Raw genomic sequence first — 15662 nt, 5'->3', positions numbered from 1 at the left:
AATACGCTTAAGGACACAGTCTTTGCAGAATTTTAGGGATTTAACTAAGACACCAACAGTTGCTGTAGCAAATACCCCTAGTGCTATGCACTAAGTCTTGAAAACTATACCCTACACACAATCTGCTGTGTGTATTGAATCTCCTGCAAGTACACATCAATAAGATAATAAAGAATAAAAAGAAATGCTTCCCTAAACCTTTTTCTTTCTCTTTAGTATTCATTTTGATGAGCAGGGCAAAGATTGCAGCCCACAGTGCCAGAACCTCATGAAAGAGGCAGAGTATTTAATATATGACAAGTTTTCAAAAGCCTTATCTGTCTTCATAGCCTTAAAGCACTGTTTACATCTGCATGCATTATTATCCATGGATGTGTATGTCAGAATAGAGATAAGAAGATTGAAGTCCATAGAAGAGTTGAGTTTAGTCTGTCTTGGTCGATGTATTCATCATCCTATCTCTTTGCATTCCTACAGGTTTTGGTGTTTTGGTTTGGTTTTAGGTTTTTTGCTGTTGAGCTTTTTGGTTTGTTTTTGGTTTTTTTTTTTTGTTTTGTTTTTGGTTTTTTTTGGGAGGTGGGGGAGTGGAATATTTTAAATGCTGCAAAATGAAATACAGATCATGAGAAACACATACACAAAATATCACACAAACCAAAGTCCCCTGTGAGCATTGCAGTTAGGCAACTCCAGACAAAGGTGAAGCCACTTCTATCTAGCAATGCTGAGTGAACCAGGCTGGGAAGGACAAATCCAGGAGTTCCCTTCACTTTTCCTGCTGCATACTCTCTGATATTATCTAACATAAATCACAGATATAACCTTGGTAGCTCAGCCCTATGCTCACAAAGTGCCTCCACCATTGGTCTAAGGACTTAAGCTTCTTGTTGCTTTACACCTCTTCTCCAGGCAGTCTGCTTTCTGCTGGAACTCTGACCTGGCCTCAGGAATAAGACTCGAGAGTCCCTATCCAGGGTGGTCCTCATCTAGCATTATCCAAAAGCAAAAGTATGGGCCGTGCTTGCCTGGCATCCTGGACTCTTCTCCTCACAAAGAAAGCAAACCAGACGATCACTTGATGGCAAATTCTGGAAATATCAGACTTGAGCTTTGAGCACACAGAGATAGCAAATTCCAGACTTGGAGAACAGGAATGGAAACATGAATTGTTCTTGAGCTGTGGTGGCAGCTTGGTGGCTTCTATGGCAGCAGTTGCCCAAACCACACATTTGATCAATCAAACTACAAGAAAACACAGATGAATTAGAAGCCAGTACAGATGCTGCAAGAACAATTACCTACAGTTCAGCCTGTGAAATTGGGCATAGCAGTCGCAGCTGCTTATAAGAGAGTCGCAGATAAATCTCAAGTCTAAGTCTCAGTCCAAACCCTATGAATAAATGCACAGGCCATGAGAACTCAGACATGGTCAGAAGATTGAACATATCAGACCAAGAACAGTTTAAAGCCTCAGCTAAGTAAAGAACTTATCTATATACTTAGGTCTATCTTTTCTCAGAAGTCCATGAACTTAATTGTAGATAATTCTTCTAAGCTCCCCACTACTTCAATGACTCAAAAGTCTGCTCACAGACAAGAAAATTAGTAAGTGCTTTTCTAAACAGTTTCTTGATTCAGGACTTCTGAGAGCCAGTGCCCTCCTTTCAGGAAGGAAAGAAAGATGCCCAGATGTTCTGCTGGTCCTGCAAAGACCCTGTGGAATTAGAGACAGGGAAGGGAATATGCTCAGCTGACTTCTGCATAACCTCAGAGACAGGGAAGGGAAAATGAGTATGAAGTGTCAGAGACAGACTCATTGTATTGCCAAGGTTGGAAGGCATATCTGGAGACTCTCTAGTCCAACCCTTTGCCCAGAGCAGGGTCAGCTGGAGCAGATTGCTCATTACTGTGTGTAGTTGAGTATCTCCATGGATGGAGACCCCATGACCTCTGGGAAACCTGTGCCATTAGTCAGTGGCTCTCACAGTAAAAGGTGTTTTTTTTTCTTACATCTAAATATGATTTCTTGTATTTTAGTTTGTGCCCATCACCTCTTGAGTATACACATTGAGAAGATCACCCTGAGCCTTATCCTCTCCAGGCTAGGCAGTCCCACCTCTCAGCTTCTTCTCATATGAGGGATAATCTGATCCCTACATCATCTTAGGGGCTCTTTGTTGGACTCACTCCAGTATGTCCAAGTCTCTTTTGCACCAGGGAGCCCAGAAATTAATGAATCTTTACTTACTGGACCCCTTTTTACTTACCAAAAACCTTACAAGTCTTTGAATGGAGCTCTGCCTGGTCCTGGAGATAGGTCACTTGATTTTCCAGGTCAAGGCTAGGCATCAAAGGGACAACAGTATATCATGTTTTATTAGTTTCTAAGCATTTGGCATTTTGTACTCTGTAGTCTATGTCACTTGGGCAAACTTCTATCAGTTCACTGTCAAAATAATTACAGTAATCTTTTCTTATCTTTTTGATTTAATTGTACCTTCTAGTGAAGACTGACAAGCTATTATACTTGCCCAAATCTATCACTTTCACTTATGTATCATTATAAGTACTGTCACTACATAATTGGAAATAATTGAAAATTAATTAAATATTGCACATAGATATGAGAATTTAAGAGACTGAGAGGCACAGAACTATCTAGTGGAAACACAGAAGATACCACAATCAAGTCTGTATTTAAGAATGAGGGTGGGAACACGAATTGCCTTTGCACTCTTCATGTCTCCTACAGTAAATTACCGTACAAATTCTGGTATGAGTATCCTGGCTCTGCACCCATAGAGCACTAGGGAGCAGCTAAGGCCATGCAGCAATAGATGACTACTTCACATTACAGACCAAATTTTTAATCCCCCTTTCTCCAGAAAACCTTAGTTTCCTGAACTTTCACATCCCACTTTCCTCATCTGCAAGGTTCTGCTGTTTCATTTCAGCTATTTTTTTCCATTAATCGTCTTGGAGAGAAGGAACAAGATAAGTGTTTTTCCAGTCTCAGGACCAAAGCCTAAGTTACAAAAACATGTGCATGGTTATGCCAGCTTACGCATGCTGACTCCTGGAAGAGTGGAGGACCACATCTGCCTCAAAAACAGCTCACCTGGGTCATCTACACTCACCCATGTTGGGACATGGTCTTCTCTGCATGAAATGACTGGTGATTCAATGTATGTTCATGAGCAGTAAGAAACTGAAGTGGAATCGGTATTTATCTTAGCTACAGAAATACTAAAGTTGTCATAAGAGCAATCCAAATGAATTAATCATAGATCCTAATGTACCCTGGCACATTTGGCTGCAGAGATAATGAAAACATTCTGATCTTTCCAGTATAAGAAGTTTTTAAAAGCACATCGCTTCTTGCACATAAGTCGCTTCTCATCTTATGCTGAAATAAATGCACTTTAACTTTTCTTCTCTGACAATTTTCGTGATAAAGACAATCCTGTTTTAATAACATTTCATGAGAAAGACCTGCTTTGTGAAAGTTAAATCTATGGTACTTGTCATCATTCATATTCTGTTATTATGGTTACATAATGGATTCTGAAAGTTTTGCAAAACACTACGGATGACTTCACGTGTGCACTTATTACCAACAAAGGTTCGCCTCTAAAAATCATCATGATAGTCACAGCAAATATGATACCATTATGCAGAGTAGTGGTCGTGCAGTAAGAATTAGTGGGCAGTCCCTAAGTGGGCTGTCAGAGACTCCTCTCTGCAGCTTTCCAAAAGACTATCAGTCCCACATGGGAAAGACTTCCAAGTCTTCCAAGGATAGTATCAGTATCTTGATCAGTCAGCACGTGCTTCTGCCTTCCCTTTGTGGGAAGCAGGGAGTGTTCATCATCATTAAATCAACATTGCCTGTATACAAAAGTTCTTTTCAGGGAAGTACTTGTGAGTCACCCAGCCATGGGGGCAGAGGGTGGAAAACTGTTGATTTTAGACCTATGGCAGAGGACAGTTATATCCCAGGCTGTAATGATGTATTCCTTGGTTTTGGGGGCCTTTTACAGCACTCTAGTAGAGTAACTGTTTTATATCTTGTGCCAGGTAACACAGAAAGAGGCTTCACTCCTCACATAGAGCTCCCACAGAGACAAAAATCATGAGGTGAAAATAATTTTCTCAAATTTGGACCAAATGTAGTCTCTGTTGCAAGTAGCTTGCACTGTGAACTGTTACATTACCCAAACAGAAAAGTCATGCCTATGGCTATTTATCAGTCATTTGCAGTGCAGCTAGGGAATTGCAGAGCATTTTATATTCTTTATGCAAAAAAATTCTGTGGAAGGATCCCAATGACTTATTGATTCCACATCTGATCCTGCATTTCTTTTTCACCCAAAAAACTCTTTGAGCACTGGGACTTTCAGATAGACAAGAAAAAATTTAAAATGTAATGTTCATATAAAAAAAAAGAAAGGTAAGCTTTTTTCTCCCTTCCTTCCTCCCTTTTTCTGAAAATATTTTGCACTAGGTCATGTTGAAACAGAACCAAACCAATGACTAGTAGCCCATAAAACACCCTCAGGAACAATCGCAGGATTTGCTGCTTTTTTTTCTCTGCAAATTCGGGATAGTGTGACAAATTTGCATTTTTTATCAACAGAGTTTTTCAAAATTCTGAGTTGAACAAATAATGTCATGTGTTTATAAGTATCAATAATGTAAGCCATCTGCAAAGGAATGGTTTTGCAAAGGCATCTCTTTCAGGACACCGGATTTTGTCACTGCTTGAGGTTTTGGCAAACCATCATTATCACTGTAATTTTCTCTTATGAAATATAGTTTTTGACTGAGATTTTTTTTTCCCTTAGCTAGCAGAAGTTTAAAAATACTGCATGCCTAACTGCAAATTCAAAGGTTAGTTTTTCTCTTAACATATTCATTAAAAATCACTATTTTAACACCTACAAAAAGCACAATGCTATTGCCAGTAGTAACAGCATAGCATTTAAGTGTGTGATGATCTACCCCTTCCAAAAAAGGTAGGAATCACCTAAGATCTTCTATCCAAGGCAAGCAAATTTGTCACTTCCTAGTTTTTTGATTCCTAATTGAAATCTCAGTTTCAAATGAGGAAGATAATAAATGTTAAGCATTGCCCTAAGCAATACTTTTTGTATAAACACAGTCCTCAAGTAATTTAGAATGTTAACCACTAACAGGGAAACTGCACCCACCTTTTGTATTGGCAATCATTTCAGAGGCTGATGGGATATGGCATATGATTTTGCTCTTATAGTGTACACATTGGCTTTGATGGGCGTGTTGCTCTTCAGGATTTTGCACAAGAGGGCAACAGATCTGAGTCATCATGAAAAACGTAGCTTTGGAAAATAGTTAGGAAAGATACAGGGGAACCCAAGGGAAGGCTTACAACTCTAAGGATGCAACTGGCATCCCTTCAGTCTAAATAATGATGCCTAGTTTCTCTTCAACCTTACCAAAATAAGGTTTCCTTCTATCATTCCTGTGAGAAAGAATATTCTGATTTGATGTTTTGCAGAAATAAAGTAATTTTTAAGAGATTTTAGGCCTGAAAGGCTATATGAAAACATTACATCCCTTTTCTTGAGCTGCAGATGCTAGCAGATGCTACATTAGCAGCTGTTGCTTTTCAGAACTTGGGGCTCACCTGGGACACTTCATACTGGTGATTTCAGAACTGTGTAAGACACTACAGCACCCAAGACAGAATTTACATTTCTACATTTTCAGTGCCTTTTCTGTCCTCCCTGACTGACACCTCTGACTTTAGTAGTATCTGGGAGACAGGAGACTCTGCTTCTTGTGTATTTGGTCCTCTTTGCCCTCCTCTACAAATCCTCTGCAGGCAGTTCTCTCCCCTCACCTGGAACACTGAAAAGCATTTCCCATATTCTATATCCACCCTTCAGATCAAAGGGTGTAACTTCTACTGACTCATAAACAATCTCTCCACAAATACTGCAGCACTAACCTTAGGCCAAATGATAGTTAGTTTTTAATCACCAAAGGCAGAAGTGGTGTAAACTCAAACAAGAAGGGCAAAAAAGACAGACATTATCAGCTGAGAACCGAAGACATGGGCTCTTGCTTACTGAAATCCTCACAGCACAAATTATTTTCTGCACTTCTATGTTCCAGCCTCGCCAAGCACAACACAACAGAGGAAAAATGTTTTAAAATAAGAACAGAATAAGCATGTCCTTCTATCACAAGCCACAGCTGCAAGTGTTCTCCTCCCCCAGTAGCATAGTTGGAAATCACCCCAGATTTTAATTCAAAATGGTGCACCTATACATCTGCAAGAATTCTTGCAGTGTGCAAATGATCATGTAGTCAAAAATGTAATAGCATGAACATGTCCTGGAGAACAGGCATGGAAGAGTTCTATGCAGCTCCACAAAGATGATCCTATCAACAATGCATAACAGGAAATTAAACTGAAATGTAAAAAAAAACCCCTCTGTATCTATGGAGAATTTCTACCTGATTAATTTTTCAGTATTTTGGTATGTATTACAAAAATTCTGCAAGAAATTTGGGCCCTTGGGTACTGGAGCATTTCCAGTATGGGAACTGCCCCAGCATCTTCAAAGGCAGACATTCAGAGGTCCACTTAACAGAGAATGGCTACAAAACCAGGCAGAATCTGATTCACAGCCAGGATCATAGGATCATAGGTTGGAAAAGACCTCAGGAGATTTCCAGTCTAACCTCCTTTTCAAAGCAGGGCCAGCTGTGAGATTAGATGAAGTTGCTCAGGGCTTCACGCAGCCTGTCTTGAAAAGACAATGATGGAAAGTGCACAATCTTGACTGTCCTAATAGGGAAAAGCCATTTCATTTCCTCTAGCCTGAAATTCTCTTCTTCCATTATCTCTTTTTCTTCCACCATGCACCAAGCTTCAGTGGTTACCCATCAAAACCTACTTATCTTCTGTCAGCCAGCTCTATTTTAAGATCTGGGGCACTTATTGATGAAAAAAACCTTTTCAAAAGCTGGAGGTTTTGTTGTTTTGTTTTGTGTTTTGTTTGGTTTATTTTGTTTGTTTGTTTTGTTTTAAATATGCAGTGAGGTCAGAGCCACATGTCTTCCCTAAGATTTGCAGCACTTGAAAGAATGACCACAGATGCTCACTTTGACTAGAAACTGAGGAACTAGACAAGTCAGCTCTGGGACTGGATATGCTGCTAGTTCTTTGGATTGAATTTATTTAAGAAATTCTGGACAGGCCAGAGTTTTAGTTTAGAGGCTGTCATTGCTTTAATGGCTCTGAAGAGTTGAAACATTCTTTGAAACTTCTATAGCAGCAGCAAAATGAGGTAGCTTTTGTGGAAAAACACTAATGTAACTACCAGAGAAAAAAATTCTTTATTTTAGAGTATTCCAAGCATACTTTCTTGACATTTAAGCTTGTTGCAGTATTCTCTTTCTTTTAAAGTTCTGGGACTGAGCTCTGGTCTGGCTTCCACAGTGAAGGAAATGCAAGGACATGAGGAAAAGGAGAATATTAGTCATTCATGCTGTTACCTCAGCCTGCTTTGCACACAAGTCTTGTGGATTTGGGAGCTCAGCACCTTTAGAAGGCTGGCTTGTGGAGCAGAAAGCACATCTGAAGGAATTTATGTTGATTTTGAAAGACCAGACAACAACAAAGGAACCAAATCAGGAAAAAAAAAAGGCAATCCCAGCCAATATCAGCCAGTAAATATAGCTTTTCACTTACCTCAGTGCATCTAATTCTAAGATACACATTTCTGACTCCATGCATTCAGTTGAAAAGGGAAAGACCACACCAGGATAAGCAATGAAGAGTGGTCAAACACATAACTTAATGACAGAGTATAGAAGCCACTACAAAAAAAGCTAGGGGAGAATGAAACATTTTGTGGTGCATCTGAGTGGCTGATTTCTGTACCCAATCCACCAATATTTTCCAAGCATGGACAGCTTTTCTTGAAATTAAAATAGAAAACACAAGTTCCATATCCCACAGAAAACTGACAGTTTAGTAAAGAGATGGAACCAACCAAGTAAATCTGACTGCATGGGATTTTAGGAAAAGAACAGAAATAGCTGCAGCTATTAAAAGTAATACACTGCTGAAATCTTGTTGCGATTATGCTAAAAGTCAGGCTGACTTATTGAAAGAACTCTTAAATGGTTATTGCTTCCTCAAATAAAGGCTACTTCACATGTGCTCTCCTTCCTTAAAAATATGCCGAACAGAGTTACTTCTAAGTGTCAGATTTGTACTTCTCACTGCCCTCTTGAAACATTTGGAAAAGACAGTAGAAAAAGAGGATATGAATAGATCAGGAAATAATCTATAATAAATAAAAATGCAGTCAACGTAGTAATTTTTTTGGTTGCTGCTATCAGACTGGGTGTAGGAAAGCAGAATTCATCAAACTTTCCAAACACCATGCAGAGTCCTCCAAATCTGAAAGTAACATTCAATTTGTTTTATTTGCATGAAACTAATATCTTTAGCTGTCTTCCCTCCACCCTTCCGCTCTTGAAATGATGGATGTTTGAAGCTGAGGTCCAGAGACCTCAACCAACTTTAATAACCCCTGTTTGGTTCCAGGAGAAAGGAAATGGTTTGCCATATCCTGAAGTCCACTAGACTCACTGATTATTTATTTCCCTTGTATCTTCCATCTCTGTAGATCAGCTCTAACTCCACAGTTATGAGATCTGGTATAAGAGCAGTGTTGTATCCATGCTAACAGTCCCTGCTGAAAGGAAAGCTGTAATAGCTCAGATTTCAACTTGCCACTTTACAGCAAAGACAGCCTAAGTTCTCATTTGCCTCACTTAAACAGATTGGTGCAAACTTTCAGATACTTCTTCAGGTCACTTTGGCTTAGAAAGCTTAGACTAGGCCACCAGGAAACAGAAACACCACGGGCAGAGATGACCAGTAGTACATAAACAATGGGCATTGCATTACGAATGATCTCATAATTAAAGGGTAATGTAGATTTTGATCTGTTTGTTCAGTGAAAAAAAAAAATAATTATGGGTGTTTTAAAAACACATTATTAGCACTTTCTAAAGAAGATAGTAAGACTGAGATGTATCATTAATGCTACTCTATCAATCAGTAGTACAGGAATGTTCACATAGAAGTCCAGCCCCATGCATTGCACAAAACAATACAGGATTGAGCTCATGTTGAGTCCTACTATCAATAACCACACCACACTGTTTTTTATTTTGTCACCCCCCCAACTAAACACTAATCAGCAGTAGCTGAGAGAAGCAGTGTGAACCACTGCTTGAAATTCTCCCACCAAAACAAAGGCGAGTCAATTTGATTTCCATGTCTTTGCTGGAATTCTTTCCCTCTCTGAATACTGCCAAACCAACCCAACCAGGGATGACTCATCTTCAGGGCCTCATAAAGCACTTCTGAAAGGCTTGGGTTTTACCTTTGGAATGCTCTGGATTACACCAAGGGTTTGTAATGCTTTAGCGTGGGGAAGAGGACATCCCTCACTCTTCCCAACAAGGACATTCCCAGTCTGCACACTGTAGCATTAACTACGTGCTCAATTTATTTCTGACTACCTAAGGAAAGTATTGAGCATTCATTCCTTTGGCAAAATATCATCCTTCCACTTTGATTTTGCTTCTGAGACAATATTTTCTTGCTCACATAGAAAAACAAATTAACAAATTGCTTGATCCCTCACTCTCCCTTGTTTTCCCATTTCTTACCCTGCGGTAAAGAGATATATGATGAGCTATACAGGAAAAAATCTGTGGGAGTCCCAGCTAAAATACTGTCAGCACATAACTGAGTAAAGCAGAAATCTAAAAAACCAAAGAAAGGCAAAAATAAAACAAGCAGAAGAAAATAAATATTCCACAGGAGGAGACAGTAAAGCCAGTGGAACTGTTCTGTTTAGAAAGGCTTTGATAGATCACGTGGCAGTTCACGTGAGTTAACAAGTAAAATAAGTCCACTTGGCTTATAGTAATTTTTCCCCTAATGCATATTAACTAAAATTAAAATCAATATTTGGAACATAACATATTGTAGAGCACCATCTACACTGTATTAATGAGCCAACAATCTAATACGACTTTTAATTGGGCAAGAATTTCATAACGATAAGATCACTAGTGACAACAGCCAAGATAAACATTTACAGAATACATCATCCCTCACGTGTATGGACTGAAATAAAATGTTTTGATGATTTGCTTTAGGAAAAAACATCACTACTGGCAGATTTTTGCATCATTGTCTGCCATGGCTGATGGACAACTTCAATTGAAGCCCCTTGGTTCTGGCATCTTTCTGAAAGGCACTGGGGAGGCCTGTTCTGATTATGACAAATTCAATGACCCTGTGTAAGGTTACAAAAAGTCATAGAAGGAAGTAAAAAAAATTAAGAAAACCCTTGGCCATCATCTCACTTAAATCTGTATAGTATAATAGGAAAGCAAAAAACATTACAGTTCCTAGCTTCAAGGATTTACCAAATGTGCACAAGAAGTATCTAAAGTTCTACCTGCTGAAGTTCAGCCAGGTCTTTAGCTGTCCAGAGGTATTTCACGTATCTATTTCTATTTCAGAACTCCTGATGTGGAATTTCTTAGAAGTTCCTCAGAAATTGCTTCAAAATCTATGTATTGACTTGGCTTCTCTGAAGTGGCTTGCATGAGTTTGACAATTACATGTGACATGAGTTTCTATTTGATTGTATCTCACTCTGTGAGCCCAAAAATTGAAAGGCAAAAGGATGATTATTCAGCACCGTAGAGTATCTATTAAGGCCCTGTTTTTGTATAAAGTCTTCAGAAAAGAAAAAAATGGAGATACATTGGGAAAATACAAGCAAAGTTCTGTGTTTGTCATATCTGGGCAACCTAGCTGTAATGAGGTGCCTGTTCATCTCTAGCTGCTGAGATGGACTGTTCCAAGGTCATGCACTGCAGAAGGAAAAAGTCTGTCTCACAGAAGACCTAGAGAAATTACTAAATCAGGACTGAATGAGGAAGTGTTTCTCTTGCAAAATGGTAATATAAGTGTTATGGGGTTGGCTAATAATACAGTTGATTTCCACTAACTAACAGAATAACATGGTGATCTACAGAACTTATTTTCCATCTGAGTCAGTTTAAATAAAACCTGTGTTCAAGAGACCAAGTCTCATGATTTTTGCTTCTTTGTTTAATCTCACATGGGTATCCCCATCCAATCTGAGATGCAGAAGATATTCCACATGTCAGAAGCCCTATAATGGTTGTTCAAATATGGTTCCAACTCATAACGCACTTATAATGCAAACTATCTGGGGACAGTATGACCAAAAAAATAATATTTCTCATGGACAGAAGAACTGATTTCATTTAACTGAAAGATGATGAACCAAGGATGCGTGTGAAAGCACAGTGCCATATGTGTCTTTCAGTTTACAGGTTTTAAGGTTCCAGTTCTAAAAAGGGGGACACACAACGTAATGGAACAATTAGACAGAAGCTCAGCCAGGGCAAACCTCAGGCCACCACTTTGTTCTGTGTGTTCTTTTCATGGAGAATATAGCCTATGTCAATGCTTTCAATTTAGTGAGTCATACCTGCCCTGTTTAAGTGTACCTACTTTTAAAACTAGATAGACTTTTCAATTAATGGAGCACATTGTTATGGCTGTAGTCAATCTCCCCCTTGTCCACACAGAAGGGCTACTTTGAATCTGGTTATTATCTTGCAAAATAAATCTAGTTTAGGGATTATTCTTCCTGAAAATGCAATGGGCAATCTCTTCTCTTGAATATTTTAAAACATTGAGCTGCATGTACATCCTAGAAGAATATGAACATGGGACCTGAGCTAAGATTTTAAGCAGTCTGAAAGAACAGGTCAGTCTGCTGAATAAGATATCCAGAAAAATATAAGTTCTCATTACAAAGGTAATACACACATACACACACACACATATACATGTATATGTAAAAATCTGCATGGCATATTTGCTGTGCAGGCCTTCCTTTGTAAGTTGTTTTTCAGTATAGCAAATTAGAAAAACATGGCCAGAATTAAAGGTTACTTAATCGGGTTGAAGCAGCAACTTCAATTCCACCAACTCCCTCCCACTATGTTACATCTGATAATGTACCCAAGTCCAAACATAAACTTAGTTCAAAAAGATGTTTGGTCCTTGAATGTAAAATGACACTTAGCTTACACAATTAGCCAGGTAATACATATCCTTCTAAGAGAAGCCATTTTTACCGCAGAATAATCTGCAGTTTACTAATCTCTGATTGTTAAGTTTTGCTTGCTGAAACTTTTCCATATGTTTTTTTGAATACCACTGTCCTGTATTTAATTACCACAGAAGGATATCAATGAAGAGTTTGGAAATTTGGTCCAAGCCCTGTTCCACAGTTTGGACAGTTTGATATAGAAAGAGCCAATGAGCAGAACATTTCACACATAAAAGCAGTAGCAAAAGAGGAGTAAACAGACCTACAGAAATAAAACACCCAACTATTTTTTAATTGTCCGTAAACTTCTAAAATAGTATGGTCGTAAAGGAGTATTGAGTGAAGTGATACACTTTGGGTTTGCCAACCTAAAGGACAATCAAACAGGAATCAGTGGAGTAGTCTTTGGAATTGAGACCTTTTCTATCAAGCTGTCAGACGCAAGACCAGAAATGCAAAGTGTACTTCCCAATTTTAAAGGCAAAACATGGTATTGAGCAGAACGAAGGCAAGGGTAGGCAGCTTGGAGTGCAGAGGATGCAAGGAAGCTAATGTGGGTGGGGAAGCATATGTTACTGCCTGGATGAGGAAGTGGTATACCACAGTTACTTTGCAAGTGCAAGGGCTTTATAAACTAAATCTCCTAGGGACTGTTTTAAATAGACAAAGAATGACATGCAGCCCTGAGAGGCTTTTGGTATTGTTTGAGAAGGCTGGTTGCCTTCTAAAAACACTGGACTGCTGCTTGTACTTTTTCCAAAAAAGCCTGGTTTTAACCTCTTCATACAAACAGTAGGCAGATGCACCATGTAGTAAACTCCTGTTTTGTCTAGCGTGAAATTAAGGGCTTCCTCAGTCTCACCTGACAATGGAAAACATACTCTGGTGTGGTTTTCTTGAACTTCATGTTCCATACCAAGGCTACCCCATCAGGCTCATGTGGAGCATCTTCATTATTGTTATAAGAAGCAACCATTAACTCGGGATACTGGAAAGAAAAAGGGAAAGCAAATTAAATAAGATGGATGACAAAGAACTTATGCCAAATCAGATGAAACAGAAATAATCTCACACTAAAATTGCAATATCTGGTTTTAATTATAATACACACAAGTCCAATCATAGTATTCTGCTCCATTTTGGTTTTATATTTTACTTGTCCCTGATACCCTTAAAGCTTCTGCTCTTTGGTCTCTATCAGTTAATCTCAAATATCAGAAAAGCAATGTTATTTTCTGCAGGCAATTCTCAGAAAAGACAAGTAGCAGGATATTCATAAAGGAAATGAAAAGCAAGAAAGAGGAAAAACCTGAAAGCTCAAGTAATGCTAATGTATTTGCTTAACAATTTATTCAGGGACAAACCATTGTCTTAATTTATTTTAATAATAAAACCACTATAACCATAGGATTGACATGCTTTTAATCTGAAATTCAGCTTTTTCAGTGTGCCTGAAAACTATTCTTTCTCATTTCATTATGCTCTCTTTCTATTCACTTATGCATAGAATCAACTGGAAAGCTCTTCTTAACGATTCAAATAGCAAACAAAACATCTTCACAGAAGCTCAATTTTGCAAGATGCTGAGGTCACCCTGTAAAGCACAGGGTGACCTCGAATTCCAGACTCAGTAAGACTGATGCAATGAGCACTCTAAAATCAGATCCATATTTTCTTGTATACACATTACCCACTGATGTATAGAAGTATATATGCAAAACACACACATGTATTTGTTCTGTTTATGGATATATACACACACATATAATGTATGAAAAATCAGATTTTCACATTCTGTTGATGACCTTGTATAATTTCAAAACACCCTAAGCAACAATTTGCTCACAAAATGTCAGTTACTTTCTGCCTATACAACAGCACACAGTTCTCCACTGTCACATGTTTGACACTAGGCACTTTTGGTAGCCTCTGTCCTTCCATCTAAATAGTCAGAGTAAGGCATTGGACCTAGTGGCATGACCAGAGAAGAGCACGTGGCTTCTGCAGACCAACAAGCCACCAGCCCAAGCTCTGCAGGACTCACGCCCTTCTCTTGTAAACTAGAAATTTTCCTCCAAAATTTCTGCAGGATCTCCACAAAACATTGTTACTTTTTGTCTTCCCCAGGTAAAACTCTGCCAAATTATTCACCACTTTGTAGGGGAACAGTGCAGCTGGTAGATGTAAAGGAAGTGGGCCAGAGAAACTGCCAATAGTACTACTGGGAACTGTGAATTTGGTCCACACCAGGCATTTTAAAAATTAAAAAAACAAAACCACCACCCTTTATATCATTATTATTGGGGTTTGAACCTCTCTGCTCTCAAAATCCATTTAGAAGAAATAATGTGCACAGCTATAACTTTTGCCATCAGCAGCTGTTTTCTCCCACTTTGTGTACACTTCCATGGATAATACATCATGGAGCTGATGATTTTTCTATTCAAGCTCATCATTCCAAATGAGACTGGACCCATGTGTGGGAGAACCAGCAATGACACATGGCCACCATAGACTTCTCTTCCCTATTTTGAGGCAGCTCTGACTGGCTTGTACCTACATCCCAGCAGACTCTGGCTCTTGGCACAGCTTGTAAGGGCAATTTAGCACCAATGTCACCTGTGTGGCATTTAAAGCATGCAGCAGATGAATCATCCCTTCAAGAACTGAGGGAGAACTGAGTGTGATTTAGTCCCACACCTGAGACACCACTTCTCTGGACATAGTTGTGCCAGCCTGACCTCCACTGCTCTCACCCTCCTCTTCTCTCTCCTCCAACAGAGATTACAGCCACTTCTGAACAGCAATCTTAGCTTCTCCTTTGAACCTCTTCATTCCACGCTGGCCCAGGTCCAAGTGAACAGTGTGCACAGTAGGCTCTTGCCAGGGCATCTCATTTTGCCTGAACAGGTTAGGTACCACTCACACCAGCAGCTGAGCCTGCAGTTGTGAAGGGGCAGACACCTTGGCAGGCAGAAGTGACAAGCCCTTCCAGCTTCATGACTGCAGTCAGATAGGGTGTGTGACCAGGTCTGAAGCACTGGTTTAGAGGCACTTTGGGGTTGGTTCATGCTCCCAGAAAGTCTAGCAAGCATGTTCTTGTTGGCAGCATGTCTGGCCATAAACAAACACTGACTCAAATCTTGCTGGTCTATACATAGGTTTTGCAATCACAGTTTATGCACCTGATTGGAAATACAGTTTCAACTTTACATAAACGGGGTCATACCTAGCTGGGCAACACTATTAGGAGGCTTTTTGTCTCTTCAAAAAACAGATCTAAGTGCAGCACCCTAAATCCATGGTAGGGTTGCAGACCTGCCGTTTCATTCAATCTACTTGCTTTCACAGAATTTTGGTCCTCACCAGGTACCCAGCTGTCCTGTGACTGAAAACAATGTGGAAATGGTGCTGTGGGAAAGA

At 39.3% G+C, this 15662-nt stretch overlaps 1 protein-coding gene across 1 annotated transcript in view; it reads right to left on the bottom strand.

Annotated features, from left to right (window-relative positions):
• Nucleotides 1-15662, bottom strand: part of DYNC1I1 (dynein, cytoplasmic 1, intermediate chain 1) — a 176809-nt gene that overhangs the window by 61428 nt on the left and 99719 nt on the right. The window contains exon 9 of the mRNA XM_009994970.1: nucleotides 13102-13227. Within this exon, the coding sequence (XP_009993272.1) occupies nucleotides 13102-13227 (126 nt within the window). The remainder of the gene's footprint in view (nucleotides 1-13101; nucleotides 13228-15662) is intronic.

This window comes from Chaetura pelagica, unplaced genomic scaffold (genome assembly GCF_000747805.2).
Source record: "Chaetura pelagica isolate M959 unplaced genomic scaffold, ChaPel_1.0 scaffold12, whole genome shotgun sequence".
In the NCBI taxonomy this organism is placed as follows: Eukaryota; Metazoa; Chordata; class Aves; order Apodiformes; family Apodidae; genus Chaetura; species Chaetura pelagica.
This window is presented reverse-complemented; position numbering and strand designations above follow the sequence as displayed.